The sequence below is a fragment of the Gossypium hirsutum genome, chromosome A10 (genome assembly GCF_007990345.1).
Source record: "Gossypium hirsutum isolate 1008001.06 chromosome A10, Gossypium_hirsutum_v2.1, whole genome shotgun sequence".
Lineage (NCBI taxonomy): Eukaryota > Viridiplantae > Streptophyta > Magnoliopsida > Malvales > Malvaceae > Gossypium > Gossypium hirsutum.
The window spans coordinates 101,061,480-101,075,206 of record NC_053433.1 but is presented as its reverse complement, the minus strand read 5'-3'; the positions used below and the strand labels follow the sequence as shown (position 1 = coordinate 101,075,206).

General features: G+C 34.4%; 1 protein-coding gene across 1 annotated transcript; it reads right to left on the bottom strand.

The window, feature by feature from the left end:
- Positions 1–8,534: 8,534 nt before the first annotated feature.
- Positions 8,535–13,727, bottom strand: LOC107896593 (ATP-citrate synthase beta chain protein 2). The gene is made up of 16 exons (XM_016821789.2): positions 13,478–13,727; positions 13,000–13,118; positions 12,747–12,849; positions 12,013–12,078; positions 11,803–11,926; positions 11,512–11,646; positions 11,241–11,301; positions 11,061–11,137; positions 10,701–10,856; positions 10,463–10,591; positions 10,253–10,385; positions 10,032–10,159; positions 9,629–9,811; positions 9,468–9,538; positions 9,047–9,331; positions 8,535–8,907 (listed from the first exon to the last, which is right to left on the bottom strand). Exons 2-16 carry the CDS (start codon positions 13,097–13,099, stop codon positions 8,832–8,834), a joined length of 1,827 nt encoding a protein of 608 aa, XP_016677278.1. The 5' UTR covers positions 13,100–13,118; positions 13,478–13,727; the 3' UTR covers positions 8,535–8,831.

The following is a 13,727-nucleotide window of genomic DNA, read 5'->3' as shown; positions in this document are numbered from 1 at the left end:
ATAAATTTGGAGTATACGAATTGAGACACGGGCTGCACATGGCCATGTGCCACACACGGTCTCCCCACATGGTCGTGTGTCATCTTATTTTCAAGTACAGGTTTCACACGGTCATGTGACCTAAGTCAACAAGTTACACAGTTTGACACATGGGTTGGGACACAGTCGTGTGTCCCATTGTTCGAAAGTTCACATGACCTGGGCTATGTCACACGGCTGTGTGACCTCTGTTTTGAAAATTTTCAAGTTTGACCTAAAATTTCTAATTTTCTTCGAATAAATCCATGATTGCTAGTAAACTCTTTTTAGAGCCCTTTAGGCTCGATTTAAGGCCTGTAAAAATATTTATACTATATTTAAGTTATGTTATCAAGTATTAATATATAAATTGCATGTTGATCTTTGTTTTGATGTTAAAGGTTATGTATTGTACAAGAATGCTCTATAACACTAATTAGGCGATGGAGACGGGTTAGGGGTGTTACAGTGGCCGTGTGGTTCACGAACTAGCCTAGGGTTTACAGGGTACATGGTTGTGTGGGGGTTCGTGCAGTCCATACGCTCGTGTAGAAGATCGTATGGCCCTAATCTTACACACGATCACTACCGATTCATTTGGGAAGGGACACACACCTTTCACCGGGTGTCTAATCAACATTCCTCACCATCAAATCCGATTTGATTCGCCTAAATTTGGTCCTTCAATGATATTTATACATGAGTTAATGATTGATTTCAAGATTCGTCAATGTTAATAAAAGATTTGGCAAGAACCATTAAACGATTGTTTAATTGAAATTAAGATTAGCTTTGGATAAAAATAGTACGAAAATTCAATATCTAAACTTCAGAACGAGATGTTGTAATAGCCCGATTTTGAGCCTAGTCTGAACAGTGGTTTCAAAACCAAAAATTTGAGATTAATAAATTATTTTAATATTATTTTATGTGTTATATCATGATTATATGAGTGCATGAAAATTTTGGTGAACTAATTTTAGCGTTTGTGAGCTTAATTGCGAAAAAGGACTAAATCGCATAAAGGGCAAAAGTTTTGTTTTACTACCCAAATATGTTAAATAGCTAGAGAACCAAAATTGGAGGTCTTTAAAGTGAAAATAGGCCATTTAGGGAGTGATGGTCGGCCATAGGAAAAAAAATTGAAAAGTCAAAAGTTGGTGGCATTAGGTGACTTTTTTTGTAATAAAATAAAATAAGGAAAAAGGTTGTCATCTTTTTCATTTCTTCTTCTTCAACCACCAAAAATGGCAGCAAACATGGGGGTTTTGAAGCTCAAATTTTCAGCAACTTAAATCCTTTCCTTGTAAGTGAAATCTGTGTTTGTTTTTGTTGATTTTTATATTTTTGGAACCCTTGTAGCTTAATCTAGCTAATGGGGGGATTATTTTGCAAAATGTTTGAAAGTCTAGGGTTTTTCCATGTGAATACTTATGTTGTTTTCTGAATTTTAATGGAAGAAAATAAGTCATGGTTGTGTAATAAATAATTTTTGTGAAAGGATTTTCATGAAAAACACCTAAATAGACCTTTTTGTAAAGGTTGATAAAAAGGTGATAAATATGTGAAATGAAAGAAATTGTGGGCTGCTATAAGCCTAAAATAAATTCGGCTAGGCTTGATTAATGAGGAAATTCGATAAAAAATCGATCTATGAGCCTAGGGGTAAAATCATAATTTTTGTGAAAGTCTAGGAGCAAAATGGTCATTTTGCCAAAGTATAAATTATGGAATGTATTGGTTAATATGATGATTAAAGTAGTGAATTTTATCATTATAGATTAATAAAACTAAGATTCGGGCTTAAATCGAAAAGTACGAGGTTATGGACTAAAATGAAGTAATTAGCCGAAATTGCATTCGAGGTAAGTCCGTGTGATTAAATAAACATGATATCCATGCTATTGTTAATATACTTGAAATCTATCTTGCTATGATTTGTATTGAATTATATGTTGATGATATTGTATATGAGAAAGTGATGCCAAATGTTAATAACATTTATGTGATGATTGAATACATTAGAAATTTGATGGAATATGATATTCCATTGTAACGAGTAAGTTGCGCGTAAATATTAACAACTTTATTATTATGCATTGAATGATTAATTTTTCATAAAATGCTTGAATGGGGCTATGAGAAATGTATGATGAGACTTAATGAGATAAACTTTCGGTTGAATCGTAAGAAAATATTGGATATTCATGCCATGACATTTGGGTGACATGTGTGCTAGTGTAAGACATGTCTGGGACATACGCCGGTCACATTATGAGAGCCAGTGTAAGACCATGTCTGAGACATGTCATCGGCATTGAGACGAGAGCTAGTGTAAGACTGTGTCTAGGACATGGCATTGGCCTCGAGATGTGAGCCAGTGTAAGACCATGTTTGGGACATGGCATCGGCTATGAGATGTGTCAATGTAAGACCATGTCTGGGATATGGCATAGGCACAGATATGTGAGAGCTAGTGTAAGACCATGCCTGGGACATGGTGTCGGCCTCGATTGCGATAGTCAGTGTAAGACCATGTCTGGGACATGGCATCGAATTGATGTATGAGCCAGTGTAAGACCATTTCTAGGGCATGGCATCGGTATCCTACCCTATGTTTGGGGCTTACCGAATATCCTTTAGTATTCCGAACGGTTCAACGGAAAGATTTACAGTTAAAGCTTAATGAGAGAAGTTATGACCATGTTGTAAGTGGTACAGGTACCTACTTGAAACGTATGAGATGTAAGCTCGATATATGCTATATGAATTGTATTGGATAGTGATGAATAAGTTGTGCTTATGTCCATTTATGTATTACGAATGAACTATGAAATGTTATGAGCACGTTGAAAAGGTACAGGTATCTACTCGAAGCTCAAATACTATTACGATCATGAAATGAATGCATCTTTGGTGAGGATAAAAATAAGTAAGCTATGCCTATGAGAATGAAATATTGATGACCTTGTGATTATGGCTCTATGCTTATGATGTACCAATCTGTATTTTTTTACCATAATGTTTAAAATGGTTTGTAAAGGTGTTATAATCTTAGTTACCATTATTTTACACTAAAATAGTTTTGGACAGTAGCAGTCCGACTTTGAAAATACACCAAAAATAGTAGAAAATAAGTTAGAGACTGAATAAAATATGGAATTGAAGCTTATCGAGTCTAGTTTCTTATAAAGGAAATGTGTAAGCAAAAGAATTTCATATTATGAGATATTTAAATTTGTGTGAGACAGAGTCAAAACGATTTTGAAATCCCCTGTTCTGATTTGAGAAAATCATTCAAAATTGTACAAAAATAGTTATGAGGCTACTTTCAAGAGAAATAGACGAGAACATCATCTGAGTTCCGTACTATGAGATAATTAATTTTTAGTGAAGAGGGGTCAGAACTGTCGGACAGAGAGACAGGGGTAACTTTAAAGAATAAACTGTACTTATTGGCTAGACCAAAAATTCTGAAAATTTTATGGTACGAAGATATGTGAGTCTAATTTTAGGGAAAATTAGCAGATCTTAATTTGGAGTTCCGTAGCTCAAGATATAAATAATTTAATGACTGTAACTCGAGAAAATAGCTTGACTTAAACATAAGTAAAAGTACAAATATGGTTGTATTACCTTGAGAAGCAAGTTGATAAATTGTTTATTATTTTCATACGGTCTTACTAAGCTATAAAGCTTACTCCCTTCCTTTCCTTTTCTTTAGTGTTGTCAGGTTAGCTCAGGATTGGAGATCGTCGAAGGTAGCATCACACTATCAAGCCATCACCTTTGTAATATTGATATATGTTAAACGTTTTAAGTGAGTGGCATGTATAAGGACCTATCTCTATGTTATGTGTTATTATGATTAGCCAAATGTATTGGTTTATATTGAGTTATTTGTATATGGCCAAGAGGTGTATCTCATTTTGATTATAGTTTGTGAACCTATCTATCTATGCTATGTTCTAATGCTTGTGATGAGGTGGTGTGATTATGCTTGTTGGCCATATATGGTTGGCGTTAATGTTATGAAATGTCTTAATATGAGATACTAAATCATTAAAATGATGTCATGATATGTGTCCTTAGTGTGCATAAAGATGTGAAGGATTAAGGGTAACATAAAGGCTTGGAAAATAGCCTAAGTGTTGACCACACGGGTAGAGACACAGCCGTGTGTCTTAGCCGTGTGGGGGACACGGCCTTAGCACACGGGCGTGTGACTTGGCCATGTGACTCTAAACGTTTGCTGACGTCATAAGCAGAGAGTTACACGGGCTGAAGACACGGGCGTGTCTAAGCCACACAGGCGTGTGAAACCTACACGGCCAACCCACACAGGCGTGTGACTCTCCAAAGTGTGAAAATTTTTCTAAGTGTTGCAAAAGTTTTATATGTTTACGGTTTGGTCCCGAACCACCCCGAATGTATGTTTTAGGCCCCGTAGGCCCATATAAGGGACGATAAGCATATGTATGAAAGTTTTTAAATAGAACAAAATTTTATGGCTGGTTTTTACATGATTGATTGTATTTAAGTCTAGTAATGCCTCGTACCCTATGCCGGTGTAGGACACGGGTAAAGGGTGTTACAGATGCACTTACCGTTTCTTGGAAAATATCGGGATACTATTGATGGCAATTACGAAACTGGTAGAAAAATGATTGAATGAAGGATGTTTTAATTCGAGAAAGCAAAATATTCAGCTGTAAAAAGATGAAAATTATTATGCAAAGAAGAGGAAAGAAAAGAAAAATGAGAAGACATAGAGAGAAGAAGGCAAAATCCTAATAGAAATTGAAAAGAAAACAATATGCCTAGTCTAATTGGGAAAAGATGGACTAAATACCTTGGGTTTGAAAACCCAAGACAGCTTGGCAATTTATCCATTGCTACCGAAAATAAAAGGAATGGAAGGGAGGAGAGTGGCTCAAACTCAAGTCAATGGGGAGGGAAGTTATCTTTTAATCATTAGGACTAAAGTTTATTTCTTGTTTAGGTTTTAAAAGAAACAAGAGACAGGAAGCTTGAACTTAAGACCTCCAAGATAAGGGAGTACACATAACCATCAAGCTTATTAAATTTTCTTATCTATCCATTATAATTGACCTCCTATATTTGGGACTTGACATTGAGGGCTAAATTTGTTGAATTTTTAGATCTATGAACAAATTGATAAAATTTGTAAATATTGGAGGGTTAAATTTGTTATTAGGCAAATAAAAATAGGCCCACATCAACTTTCCATTAAGCATTTAACAGTGAATGACTAAAATTTTAAAATTTGAAAACGCCAATGATGAAATTGAAAGTTATTGAAGTTGGGTAACCACCCAACTAGTTTTCCATAAATTTTAAAAGAATCATTCATGTGGAAAAAGTACATGGAGACTTTATGTAGTAGCCTGTTAGTGTTGTTGAAATTTAATAATTTATTCAATTTTTCATTAAAAATAATTTAATTAAATTTGAAGGTTAAAATTAGTGATAGAAAAAAAGAATTAGGTCAACTTGAAAAAAAAATGTTAATAGTTACCTAAAAATGTAAATATATATATTATATTAGTATAATACCCTAATTGAAACTCGATGACTATAAAATAAATTGTATATTTGAATCTTATACATCAAGAAAACTGTGTTAAACAAATTTGAAAAAAGAAAATCCAATTTTGTTTTCTGCGGTTGGAAATAAAAAGCAAAGTTTTTGAATGTTGAATAATTTTTTCATATGTAGGACCCTTTTTCGTCCTTTGCTTTCTTATTTCCATCACATAAATATACCAATAAATAAATAAAATATCAACTCTTTTTATTGTTTTTGTTTTATCAGCACAATAACAATACAATTATAAGTACAACATATAAATATATTTCCGAGAATTCAATCAGTCAATAAAGAATCAGACAAAAGTTTTAACTGATTCAAAAAGGACTAGATAAAATTCACACAAAATAAGAAATAAATTCACGTTGTCTTTACAAATTGTGGGATTCAAACCCAAAGATCTCAACATTTGCCAAAAGTGTCAAAAGTATCGTCAGGTTGTTAAAAAAATAACTTAACTGTTAAGTATCGCCGCATCACAGAAAAGAAAGCAACCGCTATCATAGTTGTTGGATGTTGGTGCGAAACGGCAGGTGAGCCTGGCTTTGGTTATCGTCCGTCAATTCTTCCTTTATTCCTCAACTCACCTCATCACTTTATTCACTCTAAGACGTACACAGAGGAACAAAACTTGGCTCAGAATTATTACCTTTCTAACTTCTTTACATCTTTTGGTTGATGCAAGAAAGGACCATTCAATTTCGGTGGCTGTGGGACATGAAGGCGCGGTTTTTTACTCGCTTCATTCTTTTTCAGTTTTTTATACTTCCTGCTTTCATCACATCCCCATCTGGATTTATTTTAATGTTTTAATACCCAAGCCTGATATTGAAAAAAAAACTCCATCTATAATTTTTTTATAATTTCCTTTTTTAAGTGATAAGTATAGTTATGATTATAAATAATACATGTTTTAATAACTATAATTATAATCAATCATTACAAAAATAAATTGAAATTGAAACATAATCGTACTTAAAACCTAAACACAATTTACACATAATGATCTCATAATTTGATCATAATTTTTCATATCATATTAATTTTTACAAGTTTAAATAAAATACACATTATAAAATATTAAAAAAATAAATTATTTAATTCGAATATCTATATTATTAATAAAACCTTTGAATGAGTTGTTGTCATCCTTAACCGTGTCACCAACTCATTTAGGAAATTATGATAATGATTTTCTATCATTAAAATACGTAGATATTATTCAAGGGCATTTTAATTTTTTCACTTTAAAAAAAATAAAAATATGTATATAATCAGATTAGAATCCACGTTAATTACTTTAGTAAAATATTTAATTTACCTCTCAATTAAAATAATATTTTAATATTTTAATATATTTTAATTTCATTATGCACACATTATTAACTCCATCAGTTGTATATATTTATACTTACTATTAATAAAACCCCTGACTGAGTTGGTGTCACCCTCAACCGGGTCACCAACTCAATTAGGAAGTTACAAGAATACTCTTCCGAATTAAAATGAGTAATATTATTCAAGAGTATTTTAGTATTTTTTTTTTCACTTAAAAAACCAAAATATGCATATAATGGGATTTAAATGCACAAAAATAGCATAAGTAAAACCATCAATTTACCACTAAGCTAAAGTTTTATTTTGATATTTTTATACATTTTAATTTTATTAAGCACACCTTATTACCTCTATTAGTTGTATATATTAATAATTAATAATGTATTTGATTGAGTTGGTGTCACAAGTTAACTCGACATCAACTCAAGATTGATGACAACATCATGATAAACAAATTAATTTATTTTTTTCATTTTAATAACGTAAATATTTAATGTGTTATTATTAATTAGTTTTAAACAATACATTTCATTATTTATTTTATATTATTTTTAAAGATATATTTGTATTTTAAATATGTGATTTTCACGTGTATACACAATATAATTTCTAATATAAAAATAATTAAAATGTTTAAAGTGTTATAAAAGTTTTAAAAATATTATAATTAAAGCATATAAAAATATAGATATAAAATTAAAAGAAATATATGTGGGTAAATTTTTCGAGATAGAGCGATGTGGCTGAGATCTAAACCCAATTCAGCCTGAACTCCAAAATTTTAATTGAAATTCCGTCTCACCCTCAAGCTTTATTTTCAAAAAAAGAAAATTGCCCCATAAGATGAAGCCAAAACCCAAATGATTTGGGAACCATTCCCAAAATTAGAAGGCGAAAACTATTCTCACAGTTATGTGATTTTAAAATGATATATTGTTTTTAAAGGTGAATCCTATCTTCACGTCATGTGTCGTTTGAGAATAAGCCTGTCGAGAGAGGAAAGAAACCCATGGTTTATCAAGTCTAGTCCACCCTTAGACCATCAATATGAGATCATTTTTTCCTTTAAAAGGCTAATCCATAAGGTGTGAACAATATTTTTGTTAGAAGGCTGAACAGACCCAAAACAGGTTTCCACTAACCGCACTGTTGTTGGTAGACGGATTGTTGGACTGCATTTGGTTGTAGCTATATATAGCAAGGTGACTTTATCATTATGTAATGTCTATTCCAAAAATATCAAAGCAGCAAAAACAATGGTCATCGCTGAAACGAACAATACCACGTTGCAAACGTAATCCAACTGCATCAATTGCCTTGAAAACACATCATTAGCAAAACCTACGCCTACGCCAAGTGCCACCTAACATCGTTTTAACTGATTCCAGAGAAAGCACATCAATAAAAGGAATAGGATAATTCTGGTCGATACATTGTGTATATTATGTAGAGCGCCCTATTCTTCAAACAGAAAATTTAAGCCACATAATATTGTGGACCTAATGATCCAACTTTAGAGGGGGGAAAGCTTAACTTCAACTACCTTATTGTATAATCCGAGAATAGATGATTCCTAATTTCGAAATTTCTCATAAAATATTACAATACAATGTGCAAGACATGTCTTATTTATCCGTGAAACTGGTAAAAAAACTAAAAACGAATCACGCAGCATTTTTGAGATTTTTTTTCTCCTATGTGGACCTTGAATACAACTTAGAAATGATGGTGATCCACCATTTAGCCTTGCCTTACAAACAATAATCTAAGAACCAAACAACCATACCCCATAAAAATGCAGACAAAAGGACTCCAGTAACAACAATGCTCGAGGAGATTTGCACCTACTGCTCGTAATGTTCTCTCACTTAGTGTAAAGAACATCTTCCCATGGATGACGGTATAGTGGCTGCTTCAGTCTCTTCTGATCGAAAGTGTGCCTGAAATATCAAACAATTGAATGTCAACAACAAAGTAAAACATTCTTGCCAACATCCAAATCCAATGGTTTTGAGTGCAAGGTCAGAAATTTCAAGCAAAATACCAAATGTTAAGATTGGAAAGTTTGTTTAAACTTACCCAATCAAACCAATGGATCGTGCTAGCACAAAGAGCCCATTTAGGTAGCCAATCTCAACAATCTCATCAATCTCTTGCTTTGTGAACATTCCACTACCAGCAAGAAGATCCAAGAAAAGCGACCCGATAGCACCATCCACGTTGAGGACAAGGTTGTTAGCCTTTGAGAGAGTGTAGGTTTCAACTTGAACAGCATATTCCATGTACTTCACAGATGGGAAATTTGTGCGAGCAAACAGTTGGAGAAGCTCTACTCTTTTATCTCTGTTGTCCCCTCTCTTGATCCTTTTCACAGGAAAGAAAGCATTTGTAACCATTAGACATGTAACATGATCTAGGATGAAACAATAGAAAAGCAGATCCCATGTTTAGTAGCTTTTGCATGGTTAAAACTATCATGACTATTAAAAAGCATTCGTACCTGTGACCAATTCCAGGTACACGGATGCCCTTCTTTTTCATGCCTTCAACAAATTCATAAGGTGTAAGACCCTGTAAAAGGACAGTAAAGAGGAAACATCTTAGGCTGTATTAAGAAAAAAAATCATCAAAGTCGCTACAAATAACAATATTGAAACTTACCCTATCGTAAGCATCTTTAAAGTATCGTGCAGCATCATCAATTGCACCACCAAAGCGAGGACCAATTGTAAGCAAACCTGACACAAGACTGGATACAAGGTCCTTCCCAGCTCTTGCAGTCACTATAGTGTTGTGCGCACCAGAGACACAGGGACCGTGATCAGCACAGAGCATGATGCATATCTGGCCAGATCAAACATATTAGTCAAAACAAAAAGGAATGATGCTTTCTAGAGATGAAGACAATAATAAAATAAAAAGAAAAGGATTAGGCCAATTTTAACTTCAAAAAGGATCCTATCATAAGAAGGGTAACACTTGTGAAAGGTGATGGTAGATATGGGTCACTAGGAAGCAAGGGCTCATAACTCATAAAAGATTATCACAAATTTCAGCAGCCTACCTCGATAAATTTAGTACAGTATCGTGGAAGGCTACGTTTGAACCACAAGAGAGAAATGACATCACCAACACCAAGACCTTGCTCAACAATGGAAGACATGGGCACGCCAGCATAGCATGGTTCCTCCCCTGCAAATTTGGTCAAGAAAGAATTTAACACGCCTTAGTCTCCATTTCATCAAACATCTAATTTAATTGTCAAATATATATTAGTTAAGATACCTCTGTCATCAGAGATGGTCGAAATAATATGTGTTGGAGCACGAACTTTCCCGCTCTTAATAGCACTGTTAAGATCTTCTGGGATTTGTGGAGGCTTAACTTCCTTGACCGGTGTAATCTTCCCTTCTTCAACCTAAACACACCAATCAAATTTGTAAATATGGCTAAAAGCTTAAAACTGTCCAACATTTGGCCAAAACAGAAACTCACCAGTTTCTCAAATGTTTCCTTGATTGTAGCTTCCAGAGCTTCATATGAAGTGGGAACAACAGCTCCAGCTTCCCTTAGCGCTTGATTCTTTCCCTGTGCAGACTCCATCTCACCACCACTCTTAGCTCCCTGAATTAATTATAAGGTAAAGGTAATGTCTCATTCATTGCAGGAACCCCAAAGCTTGAACACAAAGGGAGGAAAGATGAATTCCAGGAAAATTAAGGTGATAACTTACAGCATGACCAAACTGTACTTCTGATTTGAAGAGGCGTGCACAAGTTCCACTGACCCAAGCAACCACTGGCTTGTTCACTTTTCCCTGTTTCAGGGCTTCAACTAAGGAATACTCATCTCTTCCACCAAGTTCTCCAAGGACAACCATCATCTTGACCTGTTGATGGGGAAAAAAGGGTCAGGAACTTCTTTTGCAATGTAGAAGATGATTCTATGAGAATTATGAATTTTAAAATGCAAAAATCAATCCAATGGGAGTTAGGAGGGCTAGTTTTGTGCTACCCTAACCATGAGTGCTTTGCTTGTAGAAACAAATGGTAGGCAGGAAATCACAATGATTCGAATGAAAACTATAATATACCTGTGGAATGTTGTTAAATCTCAAAATATGGTCGGATAAGGTGGATCCCGGGAAGACATCTCCTCCAATAGCTATGCCTACATTATTTTTCAATATGAACCCAAAAATTAATGTTTCATATGAAATTCAATTTGGCAAATATGAATATATTTGTACATGTTAAGGGTAGCTTATAGTTACCTTCATAGATTCCATCTGTAACACGGGCAATAGTGTTGTACATTTCATTCGACATGCCACCCTGCAATATTATTAAAAAGATAAAAGTTAAAACTAATGCCATATGTATGGGTCACATTCTGGCCAAAGCCATGATACCAAATGCCAAATTAGTGATAGGAAATTGGTGCACAATGTATCGAGGTGTAATTGCTTAAGCAGAAGAGAAAGAGGCATAGTTACTCAGACACATGTGCACATGCATAAGAAAAAACTATGAAAGATAACATACAGATTTGGAGACAAAGCCAACAGATCCAGGCCTGTACAGCTTGCAATGAACAATATTGTCAATTGTTCCAGCAGTGTCACCTATCTTAAAAGCTCCAGCTTGAATTCCTCCAACAGTAGCTGGGCCAATAACAACCTGTAATAGCATAAGTAATGAAATCAAATACAGAATCAAAGAATGCTAGTAAAATTTGTTAAATCAGATCTTTGCAAGTGCAAGATCACAAGGAGATGCATTTTATATTGGTTAACCATTTCCATTGCCTAGTTCTGTTCTAATCATCTTGCTTACCTTGTTGTTGGAACGTGCATATGCAATCAGCTGTTTGGTGTCTGATTCAGGAACACCTTCAGCAATTATAGCAACAACTCGAATGGTAGGTTGTTTCAGAGCAGACATGGACGAAGCAGCAGCACTGTAAGAAAATAAAACAAAATGATTTAAGTTATGCATATAAGGATTCTAGCTCACAAAAATAGCATGAATGCAACAAAGGCTAACCTTCGATATGATGCAAAGTTAATAAAAACATCGGCAGTTGGATGTGCAGCGCATGCTGCCTCAATGCTGCAAAATTTATCAATTACGAGGTTAGAGAAAATAAAGCTAGGAGAATACAAATTCATCAATCAAACAGCAAAGTAAGCCTTACAGGATTATCCTAATCTGTAAAGGATGTAAAATCACACTATAGTATTAATTGAACGTCCTCTCTCAAGACACAATTAGATTATTTATTAGCAAGAACTACTTGTTAAATGCAAAAATGATTGCCATGTAGGAGATACAACTAACACAAAAGCCAATGTCAATTCCCTTTGATCAAAACTAAACAAAGTTATAGCATCATAGACCAATTATTTTCTGATCTCTCAATAGTAAATGGATAGAATTTTCCGAAAAAAGCAAATATATACCGAGTAATGGATCATCATCCCATAATAGTAGAATTTCAAAGTTTCGAAAGCAGATAATATGCTGGTCATGTGTTCCTCTAACTAAATTATGTTAAATAAATGAATCATTGAAGGATTCCTTATTCATAATCGAATGTTACACATGGTGATCGCATAAGCCTAGTAGTAGAGATTTAAACTTTGCAGGCTGGTTTATAGGATTTTAAGGTAACATGGTAGAAAGTTCATTTACCCTTTAACACTTTCAATATACGGATTAATAACTACAGGGAAAAAAAGTTTATCTAAAAATAGAAACAGGAGATAAGAGCATCTTACGTTGAATGCACTGGGATCGCTATTTCCTCTTGACCAAAGAAGAGTTTCTGAAATCCCTCGGCACCAGGATTAATGATACCAGCGACGGACGGTGTATCCCTCCCTACAATTTTTTTTTTTAAAAGAAGGGAAAATTAATAATAAAAGATAATAACGATCAAGAATTAAGGATAAAAACAACATAATTCGAACAATTCCGTAATACGAGTGCCGATCAGCAAAATATAAGATGAAATCAGCAAGGGACCCGTACCGCAAAGGAAATCGAAATCAAGCATGCGTTGAATAGGAAGTTGTTTGTAGTTATAGAATAAGGCTTGAGTTGTTCGAGAAAACAACTGTCCGGTGGCCATGGCTTCGACTCAAAGAGACCTGTTCAACAAACACGTCGCTAACTAGTTAACTGAAGCTGTTGATTAAGCAATTGAAAGAGCCGGATCCAACGCTACACCTAACTCGAACCTAAACCGAATCAGATCTCGATACAAAGAAGACGAGCAAATCAAATCACCGGAATGCAGTTAAAAAAGCAGTATGATAAAAATGAAATGCGAGATCTCTAGCTCTCGAGCTTCATATAGTTGATTCATCAGCAAAAAATTACAAATCAAAGTATCTTAAAATTTCCTCGAAAGCATCGGAAATCAAAAAGCGACAGAAATTGGAATTAAGAAAAAAGAAACAGATCTGAGAGAAAAAAAAAAGGTTTAGGGAGGAAATGGAATGTTTACCTGAAGAGAAAGTTGTAACGAAAGGAAAAGATTACAGTGGCTCGCTCGCCTTACGAAAGGAAAAGAAAAGACGAGACGAGAAATGGATAGAAAAGAAAAGCTGGAAATGAGGAATGAAAAGGGTAGGTGCGGATTTATATAGAAAGAGAGGGAAAATGGAATGGAGGGAATTGGGAGTAGCTCACCACACCGCAGGGAGTAACAGGAGAGAGATGGTCACGTGGCCTTTGGTAGTTAGCCCACTGAATAA

Excerpts from the sequence above, each read along its gene's own strand:
- LOC107896593 (XM_016821789.2), bottom strand. The coding sequence starts at position 13,099 with ATGGCCACCGGACAGTTGTTTTCTCGAACAACTCAAGCCTTATTCTAT. Across the intron at positions 10,592-10,700 it reads AAGTACAGTTTGGTCATGCT|GGAGCTAAGAGTGGTGGTGA; the intron begins GTAAGTTATCAC and ends TAATTAATTCAG. Across the intron at positions 9,812-10,031 it reads ACTGTACTAAATTTATCGAG|ATATGCATCATGCTCTGTGC; the intron begins GTAGGCTGCTGA and ends TGATCTGGCCAG.